Source organism: Lytechinus pictus, chromosome 3, assembly GCF_037042905.1.
Source record: "Lytechinus pictus isolate F3 Inbred chromosome 3, Lp3.0, whole genome shotgun sequence".
NCBI lineage: Eukaryota > Metazoa > Echinodermata > Echinoidea > Temnopleuroida > Toxopneustidae > Lytechinus > Lytechinus pictus.
Genome location: NC_087247.1, coordinates 73,295,322 through 73,322,840, shown reverse-complemented (window position 1 = coordinate 73,322,840; position 27,519 = coordinate 73,295,322). Strand labels below are relative to the sequence as shown.

General features: G+C 36.1%; 1 protein-coding gene across 1 annotated transcript; it reads right to left on the bottom strand.

Moving 5' to 3' along the window:
* Window positions 1–334: 334 nt before the first annotated feature.
* LOC129255341 (MAP kinase-activated protein kinase 2-like) lies at window positions 335–23,524 on the bottom strand. The gene is made up of 7 exons (XM_064096078.1): window positions 23,484–23,524; window positions 20,461–20,573; window positions 18,141–18,344; window positions 9,365–9,440; window positions 8,687–8,897; window positions 6,433–6,516; window positions 335–3,510 (listed from the first exon to the last, which is right to left on the bottom strand). The coding sequence occupies exons 1-7, from the start codon at window positions 23,522–23,524 to the stop codon at window positions 3,379–3,381; spliced, it is 861 nt and encodes a 286-aa protein (XP_063952148.1). The 3' UTR covers window positions 335–3,378.
* Window positions 23,525–27,519: the final 3,995 nt, after the last annotated feature.

The following is a 27,519-nucleotide window of genomic DNA, read 5'->3' as shown; positions in this document are numbered from 1 at the left end:
AAGAAGATTTTCAGAATACCGATTTGAATTGATTTAGCGTCTTATCTCAATGAGATAAGATAAGAACAAAGATATGAACGTTTTCAGAATACCACTCCAGGAGTAATTTCTTTTTATTTTTAACAGACATGGGGGGTGTTTCACAAAGATTTAAGTATGACTTAAGTCGTACTAAAATGCCGACGCGTGTCATGATATGCAACTCGCGATCTTATTGATAGATATGCAGTAAAGCCTTTCATACCGTACGCAACTCGGAATTTAAGTGCGACTCCTAAGTCATACTCAATACACATATATGTATGGTAATAGAAAGATAAGTATACAAGGCAGGTAGTTTTTATACTTTTTTTTAATTACCTAATGTACATGTATAATATTTGACATCAAACCAATATGGTCTGCATTTTGTGACAATCTTTAGCATATGAAATAGTGATCTTAAAAATGGCTTTTCATCTTTCATGATTATCATATCTTGCTCATTTCAAATACATTTTTAGGAAATAAGATCCCTTTTATGATCACTCTCATCAAGAGGTTCAAACCATTTCAGTATTGTAGACTTGTGATTAAGGTCACAATTTAAGTTTTCACAATAAAATTACATCCTTTAACACATTTTGAGGAAGTTTAAAAAAAAATCATCAGCTTGTACATGGATGTGAAAATAGATAGTACCTGTATTAAGTTATCACAATTTCAATAATTCAAGAAATACAAGGATATATTTGAAGATGGAATCCCATTGATAAGGTTATGGCATAAAACTTTTGAACAAGCCTCTCATCAAAATGAACATAAAAGGCTGAATGGAATCAACCCCATATGTATTTCACACAAAGCTTGTAATTTCTCCAAAATGAAGATACATGTAAAAACTTTCAAAAATGAGACAAGTTCTATGTACAAAAACTCACATAACAGAACCTATTGCTATGATCAAATATTACAATTAACTAGCAGCACCTGAGATGGCAAATATTCTAAAATCAATGTTGGGAGATTTAAGGGTTTTATGAGTAACCCAGAAATATCTAATGTAACAAAGAAGACAATTGTATTAATATTACGATGGCAGAGATTGGAAAGAACACAGGAAAAGGGGAATTTTGTGAATGATGACGAGAGCCATTTTACTGTCATCATAAGAATTATTCTGATACTGAACTTGAAGGCACAAATGACACGCTAATCAGAAATTAAGTGAACAAGAATATAAAAAAGGCTACAAGTAATTGAGTGTGATTTTAAATCAACTAGTAAGTAAATAAAGCATTTTTTGTTTCTTCAAAATTATATTCCTTAAATATATTACATTAAGAAATTCTAATTATAATTTAATATAAAAGAAATAGATTTAGTATACAGCTAATTATCAAGAAACAAATATACTGGGTTACAATTGTCTTCAGATTTATAAAGTCTTTATCGAATTCTGCATAAAAACATTCTACTAGTAGAGCATAAACATATAAAATGAGGTTACAACAAAATGTTTGTATTTTTTCCTTACCAAACATGAAGTAGCAGCATCACAATTAAGGAAGTATCTAAAATATACAAACTTTTGTCTTTGACCCTTAACATTCAACATCATCCTTACAAAACATAAAACTTAAGTTAAAACAATTTCACACATTTCTGAAACAATTTGAATTTTAACTTTTCAATAGTAAACAGATGATTAATGCTTAATAAAATGGCCTCTTTAATGTTTTTTAGCTTTATTGTAAAGTTTTCTCTAACATTGCTTTAGGCTTCGTCTGGGAGTATACTAGTTATTACTTTTCAATAAGTTGGACTTATCACGATGCAAAATTTGAAACCTAGAGCAATAAATCATGTCATTTGGCACAGATTATTCTTGTGTACCAAATCTAATCAGAGCAATGCATGTCACCCATGACTTCTGTTATTTTGGCCACTTTAACCCCCCAAAAAGAAAATTGACAGGTTTCACTCTTTCACCTGAAAATCAGTACGTGATCAGTCTACTTGGAAAAGATGTATACTTTTTTCTTCTTGAATTTTGTGATATTACCATGTACAGGTAAGATGAAACCAATTCATAATTGTGTCTGAAATGGGAAGATATTTATAAATCATTAAATATAGGAGTATTTCTACCCTTTTCAATAAATTTCTCTTGGATCCTTTACATACAATTGAATTTATACTCCATGATTTCAAAGCTAACTTGATCCATTTCAGCATGTCTTTTAAAAAGAATACTGAGATAAACTTATTTGAATTTGCCTAGCACATTATTTGAGCATTTAGAAAAATATACAGCTGCTCATTATTGTATTATAATGAAGCAGATCTAAATAAAAAAAATATTTAAAATAAGGATGGATGTATATATCCCTGATTAAAAAAATTACCCTTAAAATTTTTGTAATAAAACTAAAATAGACCAGATGTCTTTAGTAAATAATTAAAAGGGACCATACTTGAGTAAGAGATATGAAATAAGGGATTTATACAGCAATAATATCACTTAATTTGCTTTTAAAAACCAATCTCAGATAGACCACCAGTAACTGTAATACTATAATAAAAGAGATGACAAATATATGGACAACCATCCTAAGACTCTGAATTACAACCAAAATAGGTTCAATTTTTTCTCTGGAATATACAAGTCTCATTTTCCTATCACTGGTTACATTCATTATTTGTTGGTATTTGGCAATGCACTGTAACTGGACATCAAATATCACGGCACACTTTCATAACAGATGATATATATATAAATTTTACAAATGGAATTAATGTATTTGATGTCCAAATCAACAATTTTCAAAAGAAGTTTCCTACTTCACAATAGCATGATTGATTCAAGTAATTATGACTAGCATTATTATGGGTATTATGTGTGCAATTCTCAACTGAATTATTCAAATCCAATTCTCATATATCATTAACAATTGAAAAACTTCTTGAACTAGGTGTGTTAAATACATTTATCAAATCAAATTACTGATAAAAAATCAATATTAAAACAGTGAATTGATCATTGAAAATCTTTATTCAATAAGTAATATTTTCAAGAAACATCTACTGAAAAATAAAAGACACTCTTTTTTTAAATGATTAATCAGCAGGTATGGGTATGAATGATTCAGTTGATATTTAAAACAAATGATATATTGAAAAATACCTCCATACATTCTTGACTATAATGCATGAAAGAGGTACACTGACTATTTGTACAGAAAGACTACTATCAATACTGTTGTCTCTCTTGGACAGTTTATTTGGGTAAAAGTGTGAAAATATCTGTTATGTTGAGCAAATCTGCTGATATTAAGACCGGCCTTTTCCCATGCTCATCTTGTTTATTGTCCATAAAACCCCTTCTTGCAGTAGAATCTATTCAGCCTGCATTTCTAGTTCTTTCTTACGTCTCTTTGCTAGCAGTGGGTTGGATGACATGTTGACATCTTTAATACGGACCTGATCATAGTCAACTCTCATTGTTGCTAGGGCATTAGTCATCTCATCCTGTTAATAAAATGAAACAAAATTACTTTTTATAACTTACATTCAAAACTTTATTTAAAATGATCTAAAAAAAAAGGGAAAGAAAAGAAAATAGACACAAAAATTCAAAAAAGAAGCATGTTATGAAAATTAACTCCTTTCTCTGTGTATTCTGAGGTGCGATTCTTTAATCACATACATAAGCAACCATCCATATTTATAAGCAATGGATATTAAACAAACATTGTTCATTATCTAGGAAGATTTTTATTAATAGAAAACAAATCTTTTTATATACATCTACTTGTCCATTGTAAGAGAGTTATTGCCTTCTGGTATTCATAAATAATGCATGTTAAGAGTGAAATTAATTTTCATAAAACTATTGTTAAAAGCTATCTGGAAGCAGATAAGGAAAGATGAAATAAAGTTAATGGTCACAAGACACAGTGTGTACACATTTATACACTTGCACAAAGTCATGTCAAGAGGTACTTCTGTCTCAGAGGCAAAGAATGGAATAAAATGTTCATATAAAGAAAGGTGGTTGGTTTCACAACATGAGTAGTCATTCAGTAATTCTAACTCCCCTCTCCAAGGGTTGTGGATTAGAATCCTATGCTAAGCATTATTTTCCTTGAGCAATAAATATATCTTGCTGTACTTAACCCAGGATAGGTACATAGAGACCTGGGGCGGTATTCTGAGGTCATTTTATCTTTAAAATATTTTATTTTATCTCTTAAAATGAAATTGGTATTCTGAGATGACATTTTATCTCTCAGATAAAATTTAAAATTTAATCTTGTTTATAAATTTCATCTTGCGTATATATGATACGACGCAACAGAGCAGTGGCTGCGTAGACATACCCATCGCGTATCTGGCCATTGCAACGCGGGTAATGTGCTTGCGCCCAAGTTACTTTGAAGAAAAAATACAATAAACTTAAAAGAGGGTAGGGGCTATTTCATCTCCGCGACGTTGATTTCGTCAATATTTCTAGGTGAATTAATTCCAACTGTTGGCATGAAATTTAAGAGAAATGATAGATTCATTGAGAACAACACCTTAAAGTTATTCCTGTACAATCAGGAAGCATTTCATAAGACTTTTCTTGACTAATATTGTCTTTGAAATGATGCTTGAAAAGACGCGATATACCGGTAGACTTCGAAAAAAGAGATGAGAGTAATGCCATTTTAGTTAAAAAGAAATCTCTGTAAAGACGCGCAAGCGTATAGTGCAAGCGTATTGAAGTCAATAAATTGACGCAATCTCACTCCTTTGCCACACCTCCTAGCGGAATGGATTACCATTGGTTGAGTGATATGAGAGAGCTATAAAAGCGCGTTTCTAATTGGATATTGATTAAAAAATAGGTGTGTCTTACAGAGATAAAATGAAGATAAAATTGTTCTCAGAATACCAATTCGGAGAGATTTTAACCCTAAAATGGCCGGGGGGGGGGGTTGAATCAACCCCCCCCCTCAACATTTTCTGCGATCATTCCTCCGTGCGAAATTTTTTGACCGCGCCACTCGCAGAGTTTATACTTTTAAGTCTCGCGCATCTTTTGAGACAAAATTTACGACGCCCGGGTACACGGTTCCGAAATTACGCAACATTTTGTAAGTGCATGTCAGACCAAAAATTGTTCCAAAACGTGATTTTGTGTACAAAGTCAATGCAAATTGAGTTTTCTCATCTTATTCATAAAGATATGATTATTTTTACTTTAAAGAGCTGAAAGCAATTGATTTTAGCATAATTATGCTTCAAAAAGGTTGTGCAATAAATCTGGTGAAAAAAACAAAGAAAAACAAAAGGTTGAAAAACAAAGAAATACATAAGAAATTCATAAAACAATAAAATACATAAGAAATTGATTTCCAAACCGAAGTTTTTTTCAATTGCCCTTGTTAAGAATGCTACAAAGAATGTTTTTACCAAAAATTAACATTCTAGGAGCTTTATTTAGTGAATTAGAGCAAAAAGTATGATTTATGCATAAATTAGCATAATTAATTGATATAAAATAAAATCTCATTATTTTGGAAAATTTTACCATACAGCCTTGTAGATTACATCGCACACTACCACCGTGCAAATTTTTGCGGCGCTCGCGCGATTGGCGGCCGAGATCTCAGGGGGGGGGGTTGAATCAACCCCCCCCCCCGGCCACAGAACAGCCAAAAAAGCCCGGCCTAGTTAGGGTTAAGGGTATTTTATTTTACTGATTTTAACGGAGATAAAATATTTTATTTTAACTGAGATAAAATGGATCTCAGAATACCACCCCTGGTAGGAATTAGTGGGATGTGCATAACAGCTGATCGGCTAAGGCCAAAGTATTTGTGCTGAATTATTCAAGAGTGCTCAAAAGGGAATCCTGAAAAAGTAAATTTTGAGCCCTAGACAAGAAAATAAAATCTATTATTCTTATTTACTAAGCCTGGAGGCTGTTTCATAAAGCTGTTCGTAATTTAAGAGCGACTTTAAGAACTGGTGATCCTTTCTTTTGGTAAATGATATTAACCATTAAATGTTCATTGGTGATTATTTAGCGACTAAGAAAGGTTCACCAGTCGTTCTTAAAGTCACTCTTAACTTACGAACAGCTTTATGAAACACCTACCAGGACAGGATATTGTTTCCATTACAGGATTCCCATAGAAATCTAGGAGTTGCAGTCAATGACCCATTTGACACTTTATCAATCACTATTACCACATTAATTTCCATTGTTAAATTAAAACCACAAACAGCTAACAACTGGTCAATTTTCCAGTCTTGTAATTACCATGTGAATTTGTTCTTCATTCTTTAATGACCAGCCCCAAAGTATTATTTTTCTTGGCTTTCCTTCCACAGTAAAAGGCTACATAAATACAAACTTAAAGTAACTAGTAGAATAAATAAACCAGCTTATAAAAGACCTACCTGGATGTCTGCCCATTGCTCTACACCTTCTTCCTTCATAACACTACTGGTATGGAGTGGAGTAGCAGGAACAGCACTACATTGCTGAATAATATAAACAAGATTAAGGAAAATATGAATGAAACATTAACAGTGTTACAAGTGACTGCATTGAAAGCTATATAAATCATCATACTGTCAACTTGATTCAAAGCTAAACACATGTATCTTGTACATATTTGATTAAACTGTAACTATTATTGCCTGAAAGACAAAAGATTGTAAAATACTGAAAATCATAAATACATAGACCCACCTCTGATATTGAAGGAAAATAGATTTTTTTAAAAATCACGACAGCATGTACCACTTTATATCTAATCTATTCATTACTGTTGACAAACTGGTGAATGTATCATGTGCAAAACTTTTAAATTTATAACAAGTGGAACGCCTCTGGCAGTCTCGCCTGCATTACGCGATTTGATATACCAGCAGTGCTGACTTTGAAAACAGCAATTAAATAATTACCGGTACTCATAAAAGAAAACACTCATGATAATAAAATACCATGTCCATTTACCCAACATGACCTTTGAACATGATCATGTGACCTCAGACATGTGCAAAACAACTTGATTACCCTTATGTCTATGTTTCATGAACTGCATGTGTAGATCCATAAACTTTCTAAGTTATGATGCCAATTCAACAAATACAGGCCCCCAACACGGCCAAAGTTCATTGACCCAAATGACCTTTGATTTTGGTCATGTGACCTGAAACAAGCACAAGATATTCAGGGATACATGGTTACAGAGCTGCCAAGTTGTATTTTGCATTTTCAGTATTCTTATCCCCCAAAATCAGTATTTTGACAAAAAAATCAGTATTTTTACCGTGTGAGATAAATATGCAGACCTGCCAACCTCTGGGAATGAAAAACTGTATTCTGTGATTTAAAAAAATGTATTTTCCCCCAAAAAAGTGTATTTCATAATAAAATGCTTGGCGCACTCGCTCATCGCGGCGCTCAAGCTGCATGCAAGCTAAAATGCGCACTGCTCTTGCAGATGAAAAAAAAAACATTAAAACATGTGTATATCTTCACCCTGGTTTTAACAAAATGATTGAAAAAAAAAAACAAGTTACCTGAAAATACATTGATCTAATAACCATATTTGTGTACGTTTTATGAAATAGAGACATATAGAGATTATTTTTCTCAATAAATTACGATTTAGTAAAAAACAAAAAAAACAACATATTTTTCAAAGAAAAAACGTACTGGTTGGCAGGTCTGTGGTTACTCTTATGTCCCAAGTTTCCATAAACTAGATTTATAAACTTTTAAAGTTATGATGACAATTCCACAAATACCCCCAACATTATCAAAGTTCGTTGACCCTAAATGACATTTGAGTTTGGTCATGTGACCTGAAACACACAAAATATTCAGGGATACATGGTTACTCTTATGTCCCAAGTTTCTATGAACTAGATCTATTCATTTTTAAAGTTATGATGACAATTCCACAAATACCCCCAACATTATCAAAGTTCGTTGACCCTAAATGACCTTTGACCTTGGTCATGTGACCTGTAAATCACACAGGATGTTCAGGGATACATAATTGCTCTTATGTCCAAGTTTTATCAACTAGATCCATAAAATTTCAAAGTTATGATGACGATTCCACAAATACCCCCAACATGGTCAAAGTTTGTTGACCCTAAGTGACCTTTGACCTTTGTCATGTGACCTGAAACTTAGGCAGGATCTTCAATGATACACTATCACCCTTATGTCCAAGTTTCATGAACTAGGTCAATATACTTTTGAAGTTATGACGACATTTCAAAAACTTGACCTTGGTTAAGATTTTGATTCCCTCAACATGGTCTAAGTTCATTGACCCTAAATGACCTTTGACCTTGGTCATGTGACCTGAAACTCGGGTCACTCAGTAATACTTGATTACCCTTATGACCAAGTTTCATGAAATAGGTCCATATACTTTTTACGTTATGATGACATTTCAAAAACTTAACCTTGGTTAAGATTTCAATGTTGATGACGCCGCCGTCGCCACTGCCGTCGTAAAAGCGGCGCCTATAGTATCGCTCTGCTATGCAGGCGAGACAAAAATGGAAGATTCACCGATTCTCCCAAATAATTCAATACTAAGGTTACTTCAGTCGAAAATCTCAATACATATTGGATTGGTGTGAATACACATAGTTGATTGAGTTGAGCCAATGTGAACAGACTTACCCTAACCCATGTATGGTTCATGAACTCCTGTATGGTAAGTCTCTCAGCTGGATCTGTACGTAGGAGTTTCTTGATTAGATTCTTAGCATCTTCAGAAACATTACTCCATTCAGGATCAGGGAACTCATACTGACCATTACGGATTCTACGTTTCATACCAGGTGATATAGCCATGCCATGGTTGCTGTAGAATGGTGGAAACCCACATAACCTGCAAAACCAAATTACAATTAAAATATATAAGGAAAAACATGATGTTTATCATAGTGAAAAAGTCATTAGAAAACTTTTTATTTACAGCTCTCAGCTAAATCAAAATTCAATGTAGTGAACCAATACAAAAATAAATGTTCATTATTTACTGTTTTTCTTTTTTTTTACACCTTCCATGCATATTTAAAACATTAACCTTACCCCCCAAAATAACAACTACATAATAATAACAGTAATAATACTATTAACTCCAACAACAACGACAATAGTAACAATTATATTAAGATTAATTGTTCTGCGAGTAAAGCTCAAACTTCATTTTAAATATCAAGTACAAATTATAAAACATATTATTCAGTAAATGACTAAATACATGTATAATAAACATTCTAATTCTAAGTTGAAAGACTCTCTGGAAAATTTAGTTGAATAAATTGATTGAATTGTTTATTATTTCCTACTTACAGGATGTACATGATGACCCCTAATGACCACATGTCACATGACTTGTCATACTTCTCTGGTCCAAGAACTTCTGGAGCTGTATATGGGAACAAGATAGAAAATACATTTTTGACAATCTTGTTAGATTTGTAACATTCCTGTTTTTTTTCTCACAGTGTAAGAAACTCAAATAAATCAATAGCCAATAACAACAACAGAATATTAATAAATAGATTTATTTCTGCCAAATTGCTGCAGTAAGTTGACTACAAACCAATTTTGATGTTTAATTAAAAAAATATATTATTGATACTTGCAATGATTTTTGGATCTAAAATTTACTTGAAATTGACTGGAATCTTCTCATATCACCATCGAAGTCACACGGGAAACAGTATCAAAATGTGGTCTCTTTGATGATCTGGATATCTATGTATATAAACCTGCATTTTCCAGCTGTATTTGAACTCTGACATAGCTTTCATGAAATTTACTTTAATTGTACATTTCACCTCCACAATGCTAGAAATATATTGCTATACTTTTCATCCCCCTTTAAGATGACTGATAATTGCTATTATCTTCTAGTAGTGACAGGCCTGACATTGTTCCTTCATCACCAATAGAGATTTATTGCCACTTGCAACCATGTTGAATAATACCCCTTTCATATTGCGCTTTTCACCGGCGAAGTTCGCCAGCGAAGGGGAAAGTGTCCAGTATGAAAGGTACACAGGAGAACTTCACCGATGAAGTTCGCCGGTTTTTCGAAAAGGCCAGTATGAAAGCAAACCTGAGAACTTCTCTTCTTTAATGACGTCAGAGGTCAATTTTTTTCTCTCCCGAAGTCCCCTGTACCGAGATTCCGCGCGCGATAGTTGCAAGCTCAGCTGAATGCTATGGCCAAGGAGATACCCTCGAACATAATTTTTTTTTTACTAACAATATTTATTAAAAAGCAATTTTTACATGTATAAAATGCGCTAAAATATAAAAACAAGGTGATATTGTTCGTTTTTCTCGTAATACTTCCAAAATATGTTGTAATTAATTTTTTTATACCTTTTGCAATAGGTAAGAAGTAATGTTTACAATTTTCTTTCATTTGTTCTGCAATCGCCCGTTAACTTTCGCCGGGGAAGAAATGTCAGTGCGAAAGGGTACATTTTTTTCTTCGCCGGGGAAGTGAGGAATGCGAGGCAGAGAAATTCGCCGGTGAAAAATGAAGAGGGCAGTATGAAAGGGGTATTAGAAGAGGTCATAATAACTGGATGCAACCGCGTAGCCAGGATTTCATTTTGGAGGGGGCGGTAAATGCAATTACAGAGCACGAAGCGAGGCGCGCTCCCTAGGGGGTGGGTGCAGGGAGGGGGAGTTTCTCCCTCCTGCGCGAAGCTTTTGGTGTTTCATAAATTAAAATGAAAAGGAGCTGTCTCTCTTGTTTCTAGTACCTATATCAGCTCCAATTCAGTTGACTATATTGTGATTTTGAACCTTGTCTTCAAAAGTGATTGTGAACGCACAAAAAAGGAATACAATGGAGGAAATTAAAATAATAACCCCACGCGAAGCGCGGAATCTAAAGTGTTTTATCAATTTTTTTGCCATGAAAAGGGTATTCTCAAAGATATATTGAATACTTTCCTTGGAAAGATCAGATTTGATTACAAACAATTTAGCGACAGTGCATATCTTTAACTCGCAAAACAGAGGAGAAGAAGTGTATATGCCGGGAGGAAGATACTCCTCCCCGCGCAGAACAATGAAACTCTGAAATTTCAAAGGGCGGACGTTTCATCAAATGCAGATATCTCTTATACCCCATTGGCTCTAATTCAATTGATTTTCTAAGATTATTGAACTTCACTACAAGGAAAATAGTGCGCAAAAAGTTGAAACTTCTGTGATTTATTGAACTTATATAAAAAAAGGATGCCTAATTTCTTTGACTTATCCTGAAGCGCTTCATTTTGAATTATAAAGAAACTTAAGTGTCATTCAAAATTTCAAACTGAGGGCGGAAAACATGACAGGCAATGAATGTGCAGGGAAATGACATGAAGTTTAATAGAATTTGATGAAAAATATTGTACTTTTTTATTTAATACGACACAAATTTTATACCTTCCTCTTTTTAAATTAGGAACATGTTTGCCCCAAAATTATGGTTGTTTAGTAATGAGCTGAAAAGCGGGAGAAGTTGACTTTATGGAGGTGACGGCAGAAATTGATATAAAGATTTTACCTGCCCAGAGCCAACCCGACCAGAAGTTGCGCGATCAATAAAAAAAAAAAAATTCATATACTTCGGCCTAACCTTACTCTAATTCCATGCCCTAATGTATACATTTGAACTTTAACTGGCAAGAAACACATATATAGCTGAGGTGGAAAAACAGGGTAAGAGAAAGGGTGGGGGAAACAATGGAGAACTTCAATATTGTCATTTAACCGCGCGCAGCGCGGAAGCAAAATTCATATATAAATTTAGAGCAAGAGTGAAGGTGTTTCTCTTTTGAGAAAAAAAAAAAAAGAATCAAAAGAAAAAAAACCCCACAAAGCTACCTTTCTTCCCTCCCCTTTTCCTTTTCTCCTTTCTTTTTTCCCTTCTTTTTTTTCTTTTTGGGGACGTTTTTTTGGGGGGCGACTGCCCCCACCGCCCCCCTGGCTACGCGCCTGACTGGATGGACATGCAATCAATCACCTGTTATAACAGGGTGAAGCTTAGATTTGCAGTGTTAGATGTATGTCACAATAGAGTGTAAAACATGCTATATATCACAAGTATTGGTAGGTAAAATCAGAATGAAATGTAAGTAACCAATGACCTTCTCCAGTGTATCAGAATGTGGATCAATGTTAATACTGATCATCACAGGTTACTGACAGCACCATCCATCACAGATGGCTATAACCTCTGAAGTCTAAAAGTTCCCAAGGTTTTATAATTAACATTAATAAACTACCTTCTCTTCATGGAGATAACATGTATAATTCTCAACTTTCAGATTTGGTACTTGAATCAAAAGCACTACATCAAAGAGAACAGAATGCTCAGTAGTGAGCATATTATTTACTAACAAGCTATACTTACCTATACCATCTCATCAAATTGCTATTAGTTACCCTGACTCGAATAGCCACCGGTAAAAAACTCCCCGAAAGAGGCTAACTGCAATCAGGTAGCCCGGGAAACCCGTCACGGAACGAGACCCATAAAACCCGCTCGCCGCATATAAGCCTCCTCTTTCGTTGCCAAGGAGGGGCGAAGTCTGCTGGGGAGGACGGGTGGGGAGTTATAGGTAAGTATCAGGGGCCGCGGAACCAGGGGGGCTGGGGGGGCTTCAGCCCCCCCCCACTTTTTTCCAAAACCGTGTACAAAAATGTAAAAAATGACCATATGATTGTGATTTTTAGCATGGTCAGCCCCCCCACTTTTGGCTCAGCCCCCCCACTTTGAAAACCGTTCCGCGGCCCCTGAGTATAGCTTGTTAGTAAATAATATGCTCACTACTGAGCATTCTGATTTACTACACTGCGCTATACTTACCTATACCATCTCATCAAATTGCTAGAATAGCACAGAAAAACTGGAGGAGGAGCAGAAATGAGACCCTTACCAGACATGTTAGCATAACAACGATAAAGAAACCGATTGACTATAAAATGGAGTAGTCTCCCAACTGGAGAAGCTACTCTAGGAATAAAGGGATATTAATATCATCAACCTCGTTAATGAAATATATCAACTGGAAATAGTCTAGGAACAATTAGGACAAGACAGAACCGCCGAGGCAAAACCTGTGTCTCGGCTAATTACATCGGATAAGTAATAAGATACAAATGTATTGGAATTGGTCCAATAGGCTGCCTGGAGGATATCCTCCATAGAAGTACCCTGAAAGAGCGTCCAAGATGCTGCTATGCCCGTGTAACGTGGGCTCTAATGGACCCTGATAATATGGCGTCCTCTCCACCCGACCTGATCCCCTGAACTAACCATCGAGAAATTGTAATTGGACTAACAGGGCCGTGAGGTTCTATTGAACTAATGAACAGTTGGTGGGAAGTGCGAATACACTTAGTCCTATCAATGTACCACTTAAAGGCACGTACGGGACACCATAACCTATCTTCGGAAACTGACGAGAGATTGCTAATGGCTGGAAGAACAAATTTCACAGGGTTTAGAGGTTTCTTTTTTATTCTTAGTTAGGAAACCTGGTCTAGGGATCAAGCGGACTCTGTCCTTCTCCCAACGGATATGACCCGGCCTTACTGTGAGTGCATGAAGCAAACTACGTCTTTGACCTGAAGCTATAGCCAACGAGAAGGCTTTCTTAATGGACAGATCAAAGAGGGAGCATTTATGCATGGGTTCAAAGGGGGATTTGGCTAGGGCCCGAAGGACCCGTGGAAGGTCCCATTTGGGGAAGAGTCTTCGGCTAGGAGGATTTTGTAAGAAAAAGGATCTTGTTAGTCTGGCAAGGACAACTGAAAATGAGATAGTCTCCCCATTAGAGAAGTCTGAATGAATGGCTGCTATGGCTGATCTGTAACCCCATATGGAGGAGACTGATAAACCTTCATCAAATAATAGAAGTAAGAAATCTGCTATCTTACCTAAAGAGGCAGAGGTTGGATCAATCTGATGGATTTCCATATAGTTACGATTGATTGGATCAATTGTAACTCTTTGTAAGACGGGGCCCTGGTTTGTGAACAGACCTGTCATAGCATCACAGGATGTAACCTTTCTGGAGGAATCCCCAACAAATCTAGAATTGTCTTTTCTATCCTTTTCAAATAGTAATTATGGATGGAAACCTCTTTACACAGCATTTGCTCAACCCTTTTGATAGTTGTTGGATTGCTGCAAGGTCCATAGTGACTTAATTGATAACATCATACAAAGGACTTCTTAGATCCAAACATTGAGGACTCCATGATTAAACCAATGACATTTGCAGAGTAATGAATATCATACAGATGTTGATGTTGTGGAGCGTTGTGGCCCAGTGAACTAGTCTTCCAACTTTGAAACAGAGGGTTGTGGGTTCGAATCCCAGCCATGGCTTAATTTCCTTCAGCAAAAAAAATTCATCCACATTGCGCAGCACTCAACCCAAGTGAGATGAATGGGTACCTGGCATGACTTCATTCCTCGAAAAGCCAGGGTAATAATATCCAAGACTTTGGACATAATGTGATATGTGCTATACAAGAACTGCATTATTATTATTAACCAATTCATAATGAAAGTTGCAGCCAAGATTTACGAGATACCATATTGGCCTATCAATATTTGATTCTTTCGAAAAAAAATCTCAGGTCAATTTTGATGCAGGAAAGAATTGACCACCCCTTGTACACTTTCAGAACCAGTGTGTTGGATCAGTTGGTAGAATGTACGTCTCACAACCGGGAGGTGGGGGGATTTGCTGCTACCCTGTTTGGCGTTCAACATTTAGAGGATAGAGCCTCATCGATCTGGAGCTGCACAGTGGCTGCCGGGCTCACATCAATTGGGTAAAATAAATTTTCTGAATATTTCTATTCTCAGATTTCTATTACGAACAATAAAATATTTTCTTAATCACAATCCCTGATTGAGAACTCTGGGATTGTATGGGAAACTTTATCATTGGAACACACAGTAGATTGTTAACTGTCATAATTATTTCCAAGGAAATTATTGTTTATGTATATTTTCTTTCAATATATTCGCCCAATGAATATGTCCTTTGTGTTTGTATACTTTATATCATTTGTATGTACATGTACAGCCAGTGGAGGCCGAATTTCTATGTATTTTATCATGGATCAACAATAAATGAATCTGAATTTCATTGTGGCAAGTGTGGTAGAATCTGATGGACAATATCAGCAATTCGTACTGCAGGGTTCACCACCCTCAGGTCTCAGGCTTTGGTTTGAGATCTCAAGACTGTCTGGGCATCCACAGACCACTCCATAAACCACACCTAATTGTTCCTTCTGTCATTCCTTTATAAGCCAATATTAGTCAGAATAGAAATATACCTCAGATGCCACATAAACATCATGAATAGAACTACTAGGTCTACATTCAACACGAGTGACCTCAACTTTGTATGTAACCCATGTTTGGCAAGTTTTACCATTAAGCCTGTAGAATTTGCCTGGTATGATTTTGACAACCTCATCCATCACCACTATTCCCTCCTTTTCATGTTCTTCTGATATGAAAAAGATTTTTACTGCAAATCAACTTGAACACCTCTTATTATGACAGACTTTCAGGAACACCACACACACAAAAACAACAATATCACATATTGCTGTGGACTTGGAACAGATTTCAAAAAATAAAAGAAATAGTCTTCCCCCTACTGGGACTTGCTGAAGGTTGGGAAGGACTAGTGTTTGATTGTCCCGGTTATGAGAGGGGGCCCTGAATTCGGTGCGCTGACAGTGGGCCTGGCGGCCCCGTCCCCCACCCCGAGGTTTCGTATGACTTTTCCCGCGGCCCCTTTCATTCCTGGCGTCGCCACCAGAGCGAGGGAAGGAGAGGGATGACCCCTTATGTTCATTGTAGGTCTGGGCTGGGGTCTGGAGCTAGAGCTAGCATAAGGGAGTCTCGGGCCTGGCCCTGGGCCGGTCTAGGGCCCGGCGGACTAGGTCTACTCGAGGAGAGCTTATAAAATGTCTTGTCAGTTGTGGTGCTGGCTGAAATAGACTCGTCCAATTCTTCTTGAAAGTGTCCATGAAACAAGTCCTTACCTTCGAAAGGAAGCTTATTGAGAAGTCTGGCTGCCCCTTTCTCGATCTTGAGAGCATCTAGAACTTTAGCCCTCGTGCATAGCAGTGTTGGTCTTGCTGCTTGCTCATACTGGAGATCAGCGATTTTTGTGAGTGGCTCTAACAATAAGTTCTTGTCATGGTAGAGACTCCAAGCTGCTGAGCCTCACTAAGAGCGGTTAACAGGCACCCCTGGTACATCGCGAGTCTCATACCGCTCCGGGCGGCCGCGTCCAGCGCTGCTAGCTGATAGTTGGCTGAGCGGTAACCAGTGCCGCGGAGAGGGTTACGGCCCGATCTAGACTTCCTCGCTCCCGCATCCCCGACACGGAAAGCAACGTCCGGGACCGAAGGTGTGCACAAAAAAATTCTCAAAGTCTTGAGCGGCAAACCAATAATCCTTCGAGACTTCTTTACTGATCGGTTTAAGCCGAGAGTGTTGCTTATCTAGGCCCCGAAAATGGGATTTATACGGAGCGTCCATCTTGATCGCAGGACTGACTTCGTCCGAACAACTAAGGGACGAGTTCAGGCGGAAGATTGACTTCTCTCGCTCAGACTCAGTTTAGCTACTGGTACTGTCTTCGGCCCGAAGTTGAGGGCAGTATTTAGTCAGATCAGGGCTGACTGATGCCTGTTCCCACTAGCCGGAGTATCGCGTTCCTGTATGCCAGAACTCTCTCGTACCCCTAATGGTGATTCTCCTCGTTCGAATCCCACTTGCTGGGCAGCTTGCAGGGAATGCACGGGGCTGCTATTAGAATTTGAAGGGGAGATATCGCCCCACTCTCTTCTGCGAGATGTAACGGGTTGGTGGTAATCAAATTCCGAATCAGATTCTCCCACAATGGAAAACTCCTCGTTTCTTTCCGTCCCTTCCTTTCTCTGCGAGGCAAGTATTCGCTAGCTTTTTCTCAACGGCTAGTACGAGGCGAGTTATCATTAGCCCCCACTCCGCGACCGGTACAAGGTGATCTAGACCTCTCTCTACGTCTAGAATGAGTCGAGTTTTCATTAGCCCGTTGTCTTGGGCGGCTTTGTCTACTACTTGCCGGGCTGGTGGTAAGCAAGTCCAGTGGGTCGGGATAGGTCGATGGCAGCGCCCGCTGGGGGAGGATCGCCTGCAAGGCTTCCAAGATCCAACTACCCGCCTCGGCGGGGTCTGGCAATGAATGGACTGACCGGTCACAATCCCGGGCCAGTAGGCTCTTCTTTTGAATTACAGGGGGTTGTAGTGGGTCGTTAATTCGAGCCTGATTGACATTAGAACACGAGTGGTCATCACAAGGCCTCTTCTTGCCTGCCCTACTCTTTGATTTTTTTTTTTTTTTTAAATTTAATTATTTTTTTATGAGGAGCTAACCCGATCGGAAGGAGTGTAAACAGTCTCTTCCGATATATCCGTACCCTTGTCTACCTCCCGCCTATGGGACTGGGTGTCTGATTGTGTAGAGTCATCAGCTGGCGTTGTCTTGGCCGGGTTATTACTGTTAGGGTTCTTGTTCTTCGGCTTTGTCTTGGCCGCCTTATCATCTTTGTTATTATTTCTCGGCTTTGTCTTGGCCGAGGTATTGGCCCTCGGCTTTGTCTTGACCGAGTTTTTCTCCCCTTTATTGAGATCTCTTGGGTTGGGGGAGGCTTGGGAATTATCAATGTTTATGTCAGTTATTTCTACAGACATCGTGATTCATAAAGAAAGGCACTGAAGCGCGGTGGCTAAACGTTTCGAGTGTACTCAGCGACGTCGCGGTAACGAAAGAGGAGGCTTATATGCGGCGAGCGGGTTTTATGGGTCTCGTTCCGTGACGGGTTTCCCGGGCTACCTGATTGCACTTAGCCTCTTTCGAAGAGTTTTTTACCGGTGGCTATTCGAGTCAGGGTAACGAATAGCAATTTGATGAGATGGTATAGGTAAGAATAGCGCAGTGTAGTAAATATAAATTTCTAGAGAAAATTGATACTATGGCCTATTACGGTACAGAGAGATTTAAATGAATCCACTGGTAGATAAACTTACCAACATAGTAAGGTGTATAGCAGGGTGTCTGAAGATTTGTTGTTGTTGTTTCTTTGGCAAAACCAAAATCTGTGAGCTTGAGAAGTGAGTGTGGTGTCTTGTCACGATACAACAAGTTTTCAGGCTTAAGATCACGATGAGCGATATTCATTAAGTGAAGATGAAGGACGGCTTGACCTATGCTACGCACTATCTCTGCTGCTTCTGTAAAGCAAAGAAAGAAATGCAATTGATATTTAAACAATGATTTATTGCTTGAAATAGACAAAGTTCCAATTAATAAGGTAAATAGTATTAATTTTCTTGGTGTTTATATAGACTATAATATGCAATGGGACACTCATGTTAAAAAAGTCACCCATAAGTATCTAAATGTATTGGCATCCTTTGCATATGTATGGGATGTCATTATCAAGACTCCCTTTCAATTTCTGTATTAATACATGTACTATTATACAATTCTTTCATACTGTCATATCTTAAATATTGTTTGCTGTTTGGGGCAATTGTATTCGAACGAAATTAGACAAATTATTTAAATTGTAGAAAAAAGCCCTTCGCATATGTATGAGATGTCACTATCAAGCCCATTCTGCCCCATTGTTTAGGGGAAAAAAAGTCTCTAAATAGATATGATTTGTATTATTTTTGTATTGCACTAATTGGTTTATTTATTTTTCAGAATAAACTACCTCTTAATGTCCATAAAATGTTAACCCTCAATCACAAAATACATAATCACAATACCCATTTTAAAGATTCGTTTCACTTTATGGCCGATTTAAACTGATAATGTGTGAAATGTACATGACATAATTTCCCTGTGATTTGGAATTCCATCCCTAGAGATGTCTGAGAGCAAGTCTGTTTAGGTCATTCAAAATAAAATTGAAGCAGATTCTATATCTCAAATATGTTAAGATATTTTTCTCATGTAAATTTACACCTTTTTATGTTTTCTTCTGTTTGTGTTTTTTTTTATATATTACATTTAATTGTTTATCATATTGTTTCTTTACCATGCCATGTTATAAATGTTCTAGGAACTGCGCTTATACAATGCCTCTTGGCTTTATTTTAAGCAGTTCCCAATTTCATTTTTATTTTTACTCTTTCTTGTAAATAGTTCCTCATATCTTGCTTTATATTTGTTTTTTAATCAAGGATGAAATAAATGCAAATTGAATTGAATTGAATTGAACTATTATTGTAAACAATATATATTCTGGTGTGCGTTAGAGTATTCAATATTATTTTTCTACTTTCTCTGATGGTTTTTGACATATCACTGAGGGTAATTATAGTTATGTTACCATATCGGTGCAGTACTAGTATTTACAACATGTGTGACCAAATGTTTTGTGCATCTTCACTCCAAGACCAATATGTATGCCAAATCTAAATGACTCACAACATACGGACAGACCATACAATCTTCAAACTCTGTTTTGTGATCCCCTTTACATTTGCTTGTGTAAAATGATTAACTTCCTATTGTCCCCCTGTAGTTTCTTAAAATTAGAATTACATTTTTGTCTCTGTGAGCTTTATTGTATCCCTGAAGAAGACATATGTTTAACGTCGAAAATTTGGAATTCAAAATAAACTGTTGGAACTAAGTACAATGCATTACCACTTTGCCTCATTAATATCTTCTATGTCCAACACGCGGAATGTAATATCGTTTTATATATATATATATATATTAATAGGTAATATTTAAAGTGCACAAAACTTCATCAATATCTAAGATGGAGGCAAAATAATGCAAGAAGAAAGTGATAACTGAAACTAGAACGCTTTGCACTTAATGTACAGATTCAATCCTTATCTATTAGTTCATGAGTGACTGCCAATTTCTCCTAACAAGTTTTGGAAACTGTCCAAGTGTACTGTACAAGCAGTACAAATGCTATACATGCACAATAAAATGTGTGTTATAGACTGAGAAGAAGAAAGTATTTTAATGTACATTTTAGTGTTAATACTGTGTAAAAGATGGTTTAAGATGTAGTTCCAGTGTTCGTAATGAATACTTTAATAATCTTTGGACAAACAAACTGAGATACTAAAACAATGGATTACGCTCTCTTTGAAATGTATAACATTGACTGGAATCTATCCAAACAGTCAACCTGCTTTATCCATACAAAATATATGCGCATTTTCAAGAATAGAGTAGGGGAAGGCGGGGTAAGTTGTGACACTTTTTGCTTTTTGCATGTTAGAATTGATATGATTAATAATCTTGTAGAAATAAGTACCTTGCCTTAAAATTTGATTCTTCTGAAATATTTTTCACCTATGTAAAACTTCCTACCCCCACACTGAAAGTCATTGTCACCTTTGAAAAAAGAGATGTCAAATGGCTCAACTTGCCCCATCTGTGGGGTAAGTTGAGCCACCTTCTTGGGTGAGTTGAGCCATAAAAACCTATGTACAAAATGTATGGGGGAAGAACCAGCATGTCATTTCTTTATTTAAAGTCTTTTCACTTGCTAATTCTCTACAAAATAATACTAACATCCTTTAAAAGGAAAAGAACAGTCATATAAATTTGCTCATTTCTGCTTGCATATCGATGGCTTTTTAAGGTTTTTTTGTTTTTGTTTTTTATATACATTATCATAAGAATTACCATGGCTCAACTTGCCCCATGCTGGCTGGCTCAACTTACCCCAGTCCGAACTTAATGCGATAATTTCGCATCCACACATTTCTTATGGATCCATCATGTAAAAGACTATGACAAGAATGAAGATCCATACTTGGACTAACAATGTTGTTCATATGTCTTTATTATATCTAAAGACGTGTGTGGGTAAAAAGCACTTATCTATTTCACACCTTTTATTACTTTTTTGGCTGAAATTTGTATTTTTTCCCTCTAAAAAAGTACTTTTTGATTCAAAGTTGAAAACAATGTGGTGGGGTTAAGGGTTATATAATGGGTCATCAATACATGACACCACCACAATGTCTGACTCATTCATTTTTGGCCTAGGGGTGGTGGCTCAACTTGCCCCTATCTCAACTTACCCCGCCTTCCCCTACTGATAAAAAGATTAATATTATCAATTTTAATCTTGGCAATATAGTATTAATCAATAACATCATACCAAGGTAATTGGAACAATTGCTTTGAAAATTGGATAGCAAGCTTCTATAGATAAGTTTCTATGATGAATGGCATCGGGTATTAGCTTGTTGAACCTGCCTTGCACTACACAGACCTTGCACTTTTTTGTCCGAGTCTTGCAGACTCAATAGATTTTTTTGTATACAGTACTGAAGTGCACATACATCTATGGCACGCCCATATTTCACTTTTCAAAAAAATATGTTGAACTTTTCAAAAAATATATATTTCACTTTTCAAAAAAATATATTTCACTTTTCAAAAAAAGTATATTTCACTTTGCAAAAAAATATATTTCACTTTTCAAAAAAATATATTTCACTTTTCAAAAAAATATTTCACTTTTCAAAAAAAAATATTTCACTTTTCAAAAAAATATATTTCACTTTTCAAAAAAAATATATTTCACTTTTCAAAAAAATATATTTCACTTTTCCAAAAAAATATGTTTCACTTTTGAAAAAAATATATTTCACTTTTCAAAAAAAATTTTTTTTTTCGACGAAGAATCATTTCACTTGTTACATTTTAATTTTGAGAGAAAACAAATCCTTTCACTTTTGTTGGATAACACATGCAGCTGGCGTATTAGACCGTATTCTATTTATCTACCTATACATGATATATCTATCTATCTAATATCTATTTATTTCTTTTAATATGTCTGTATATCTGTTTATTTATCATTCAATCTATCTATCTATCTAATGATTTATCCGGCTGTTTAAATGTCTGTATATCTGTTTCTATCTGCCTATTTATCTTTATCTATCTATCTATCTTATGTCTATCTGTTCAAAATATGTATGTCTATCTGTATGTCCTTTTATCTTTCAATCTAATATCTATTGATCTGTTTAAATAATCACGTCTGTTTATTTGTCTGTTTATCTATTTAATATCTATCTATTAAATCTGTTTAATATGTTATTCTATCTGTCTATCTATCAATAAATATATCGATCTATGTTCTCTCTATCTATATATATCTATCCATCTATTTATCTATCTGCATATGTACCTATCTATCTATCTGTCTCTGAATCTATGTGTATATCAAATATAATATCATAATCACCGTTATCATCATCATCATATTTGCCATCAATCATTATCAGCATCATCCTCCTCATCGTATTTTTTATCGTCAATCAATATCTATCTAATGTCTATCTGTCTATCTATCTAATACCTATATATTCATCTGTTTATATCTATCTTTTAATATATATCTATCTTCTATTAATCTATCCACCTATCATTTATCTCTCCATCTATCTATCTATTTTTCTTATATGTATCTGTATATGTATGCCTATCTGTCTGTCTATTTCTCTTTCATACTTATATCCACTCATTTGTTTGAATAATTATGTCTGTTTATCTATTTATCTATGACAGACCACCTAATTTGTCCGCACGACGAATTAAAATCTAGTTTCACTTGTTACATTTTAAATCTGAGAGAAAACAAATCCTTTCACTTTTGTTGGATAACACATACGACGGCTGCCGTATTAGACCGTACATAAAATTCATTCCTCACGTAAAAATCCATTCCTCTCGCTACGAAAAACATTTCACTCTAGTTGCAAAATTCATTTCACTCAAATTACAAAAAATATGTTCCTCTTTTTTCTCGGCCTGTAGGCGGCGGGCACCATTGTTGGCGGGACGAGGTAACAGAGACGGTTGCAAAATTTTTGCTGTGCTGGGGGGAGAAATCATGAATGCGGTTGCAACTCACAAAATAACAAGGATATGGGGATACCAGCGAACCCAATTACGTCACTTTCCCACGTGCACAGGAATGCACCACGAGGTGGGCCCATGAACACAAAACGTAAAGTTTGATTTTATCGCTGATTGTGCACAATAGCCAGTGCAATCAGCTGTTGCATTCGGCCCTACGATCAATCACTAACGTTTTGTAGGCATTATGAAGCACGAATGGCTCCACGCATGGAGCCCGCATGGCACTACACTATCTACGGAGCTGAATGGAGAAGGTGTTGATATTTCCCTTTTCTCCAGTCCGTCTGTCTTTTACTTCATTGACATACGATAATCGTGATGATTGATGAAATGAAGCTTACAAAAGGCTACATTTCACTGGTCAACTCGCTTGTAAAACCAAATTCTCACCATTTTGTCAAGGGCAGTGCTTCACCATTTTCAAAACAGACATAAGCGGTAAAGCATACAGGACTGAATGGGTGTAGACGTCATCGCTTTCGGTAGACATTCTCGGCTAACACCAAATTTTTAGGGTTGAGCGATGACGTCATCACCCAACTTCAGTCCCGTATACTCACTTTTCATGTCTGTTCTAAAGTTGGTGAAGCACTTCCCGTGCTGAGAGTAGCATTGGAAAACCCCCCATTCATGTCTCGGACAAAATGGAGAGAATTTGGTTTTGCAGTGCAGGTACAAGCGAGTTGACCAGTGAAATGTAGCTTTTTGTAAGCTTCATTTCATCAATCATTACGATCATCGTATGTCAATGTCGTAGATAGTGTATGTATAAAGTATTCATGCCTCATGCCTACAAAACGTATAGCCAGACCGTGCTAAGGTTAGTGATTGATCGTAGGGCCGAATGCAACAGCTGATTGTACTGGCTATTGTGCATAATCAGCGATAAAATCAAACTTTACGTTTTGTGTTTATGGGCCCACCTCGTGGTGCATTCCCGTGCACGTGGGAAAGTGACGTAATTGGGCTCGCTGGTATCCCCATATCCTTGTCATTTTGTGTGTTGCAACCGCATTCATGATTTCTCCCCTCAACACAGCGAAAATTTTGCAACCGTCTCTGTTACCTCGTCCCGCCAACAATGGTGCGCGCCGCCTACAGGCCGAGAAAAAAGAGGAACGTATTTTTTTGTAATTGAGTGAAATGAAATTTGCAACAAGAGTGAAATGTTTTTCGTAGCGAGAGGAATGGATTTTTACGTGAGGAATGAAATTTACGTACGGTCTAATACGGCAGCCGTATGTGTTTTCCAACAAAAGTGAAAGGATTTGTTTTCTCTCAGATTTAAAATGTAACAAGTGAAACTAGATTTTAATTCGTCGTGTGGACGAATTAGGTGGTCTGTCGTAGATAAACAGACATAATTATTTAAACAAATGAGTGGATATAAGTATGAAAGATAAATAGACAGACAGATAGACATACATATTTAAACAGATACATATAAGAAAGATAGATAAATAGATTGATAGATGGATGGAGAGATAAATGATAGGTGGATAGATTAATAGAAGATATATATTAAAAGATAGATAGATATAATAAACAGATAAATACTATAGTAGGTATTAGATAGATAGACAGTGAAAAGTGAAATATATTTTTTTCAAAAGTGAAACATATTTTTTTGGAAAGGTGAAATATATTTTTTGGAAAACTGAAATATATTTTTTTGAAAAGTGAAATATATTTTTTTGAAAAGTGAAATATATTTTTTTGAAAAGTGAAATATATTTTTTTGTAAAGTGAAATATATTTTTTTGAAAAGTGAAATATATATTTTTTGAAAAGTGAAAGTTTTTTTGAAAAGTGAAATACATTTTTTTTTGAAAAGTGAAATATATTTTTTTCATAAAGTGGAATACATTTTCAAAAGTGAAATATAAATTTCTTTGAGTGCAATGGTTTAGTGGAAGAGAAACATATTTTTTCACGTGAAATATATATTTAATTGTTTCCCTATGGGCGTGCCATATACATCATCTCATACTAATACGAATTTAAATGTGATGTAAATTGCCCTTCATAAAAGAACTAGGCATCCACAGAATTATATGAAAAGATTTGTCAAAAGCATTATAATGCTTATAATAGTATTTTACAAATTGTAAAATATTTGTCTTGGAAGAAGAAGTGTATTGATGTGGAAGAGGTTCATTGTGGTGATAGATTGAGTAGAAGAAATCATCAGTTGTCTCACGATGGACAACTGATTGTTCCTTCTACTCAAGAAGTGTATTATTCGAATTTTCAAACTAAATTCTTTATCTTGTCTTGTTTCTTTCTTTTTGTACTGTATGTCATTTTGTAAATGCAATACTGTTTATCATTATCAACATTATTTTTTCACTTCATGTAAGCCAGTTGTTTTCAGTACATAAAATGAAAAAAAAATACTATGCACTCATCTTCCAAATAAATATCATTATTGATAAAAGCTCAAATAAGATATATCTTCACCACATTAATAATATTGAATATTAACAATAGAATATATTCAGAAAGTGTTATTTCTCCATCTTTAATTATTTTCCACTTAGTGTAAACTTAATAATCCACTCCATTTACCAATCATTAATACTTCACAAATATGAAATGTTAGTGTCAAGTTGCTGGTATTTTATGCAATATGGAGGCATTGCTCATGAAAGAAGATGACCTCTAAGAACTGACATGTCCTGTTTCCTGTGTAATATGAATAAGTGTTACCATGAATAGTACATATTTCTACATGTACATACTTGATAGGGTATGGCTGGCATTTTCCCTTTCAGAAGAATGATTTTCTGTTAAAACAGACCTTTCTCCTAGCTCAGTGCTTCAATACCACATCTGAACTTAATATGAACATGAGAGCTAATTTCCCTCTCCTTTATCTAGGGTTCCATGACAATTGCTCCGCCGACATTTGCTCCGCCGACAATTGCTACGCAAAATACGACAACTGCTCCGCCGACAATTGCTCCGGACAGTTGCTCCGCCGACAGTTGCTCCGTCGACACTTGCTCCGCCGATATGTGCTCCGTCGACATCTGCTCCGCCGAAAATTGCTCCGCCGACAATTGCTCCGCCGATAATTGCTCCGCCGACATCTGCTCCGATTATACGACAATTGCTCCGCCGAAAATTGCTCCGATTATACGACAATTTCTCCGCCGATAATTGCTCCGCTGACATCTGCTCCGCCGTAAATTGCTCCGATAATGCGACAATTATTTATTTTTTTTATTCGTACTTTCATACGCATAACAATTGTAGCACAGGCTGAAGGCGTCAATTTACCATGGAGCATAGCTCCATGAATTTACAAAGTAAACTTAAACTATGCTTGCATGATATATTACATGTCATACACAGGGGCCGCGGAACGGTTTTCAAAGTGAGGGCTGAGTCAAAAGTGGGGGGCTGTCCATGCTAAAAATCACAATCATATGGTAATTCTTATGTTTTTTGTACACGGCTTTGGAAAATTGGGGGGCTAAAGCCCCCCCGGCTCCGCGGCCCCTGATACATGCATATAGAAAGAAATAGAAAAAAAGGGGTAAGCACAAAGGAGGGATAGATATTCTTAATGCTTATTCATGGTGGGGGGGAGCATTTGTGTAAGTTTTATTACCTGCCTGGAGATTAAAATGAAAATAAAAACGCGTTTTCATGTAATTATTATAACCATATAGCTCCATGTTATAACAGTAGAAACAAATTAGACATACCCCATTCTTAGCGTCAAAATCGCTCAGACTGGCGAAATATGCTCCGAAGTGGAGACATTTGCTCCAGGTGAAATTCAACGGTATACCCCACCTTATTTTGTCGAAAACCTGTACTGTAGTCACGCAAAATGTTTACTGTCGGCAAATTTTGTGCCACACAAACGTGACCAAGACATTCAGTAAGTAAAAATTAATATTCAAGAAAATACCAACTTGTGAAAGGCTACATGTCGTGTCACCTTCTTGGCACACCCCTCCACTCTGGTTTCCATATCCTCTCGTACACACAGTGCTCTCAGTCTGGTCTCCACATCCACATCATGTCATGTGAACGGAAAATAAATAAATCTTAAACTAAATCTAAATATGGTCCGCCAATAGTCGAATTATATTCATTATGATGTTATAATGTAAGTAACATTTTGTTGTTGATGGGGGATATAATTTTACACGTAGTTTCAAAAAATAAAAATAATCAATCAAACAAGATTTTCTTCTATAAATAATATACCTCCATGTGTATATGGCCGCCTATGTATTTTCCAAGAATGAACTATATATGAGAAGAAAACGTGTGTTCATGTACTTATTATCATTATCATTGTACCGCCATTATCATCATCAGCATCATTATCAGCATCTTCATCATCACCATCATTATCATTGTCGTCGTCGTTTTGCTTATGCGGAAATCAAACAAAAATGATTGTGAAAAGGGTTATGGAGGGAAAGAGAGAGAGAGAAAGAGGGGGAGTGAGTGAGAGCTTGAGGA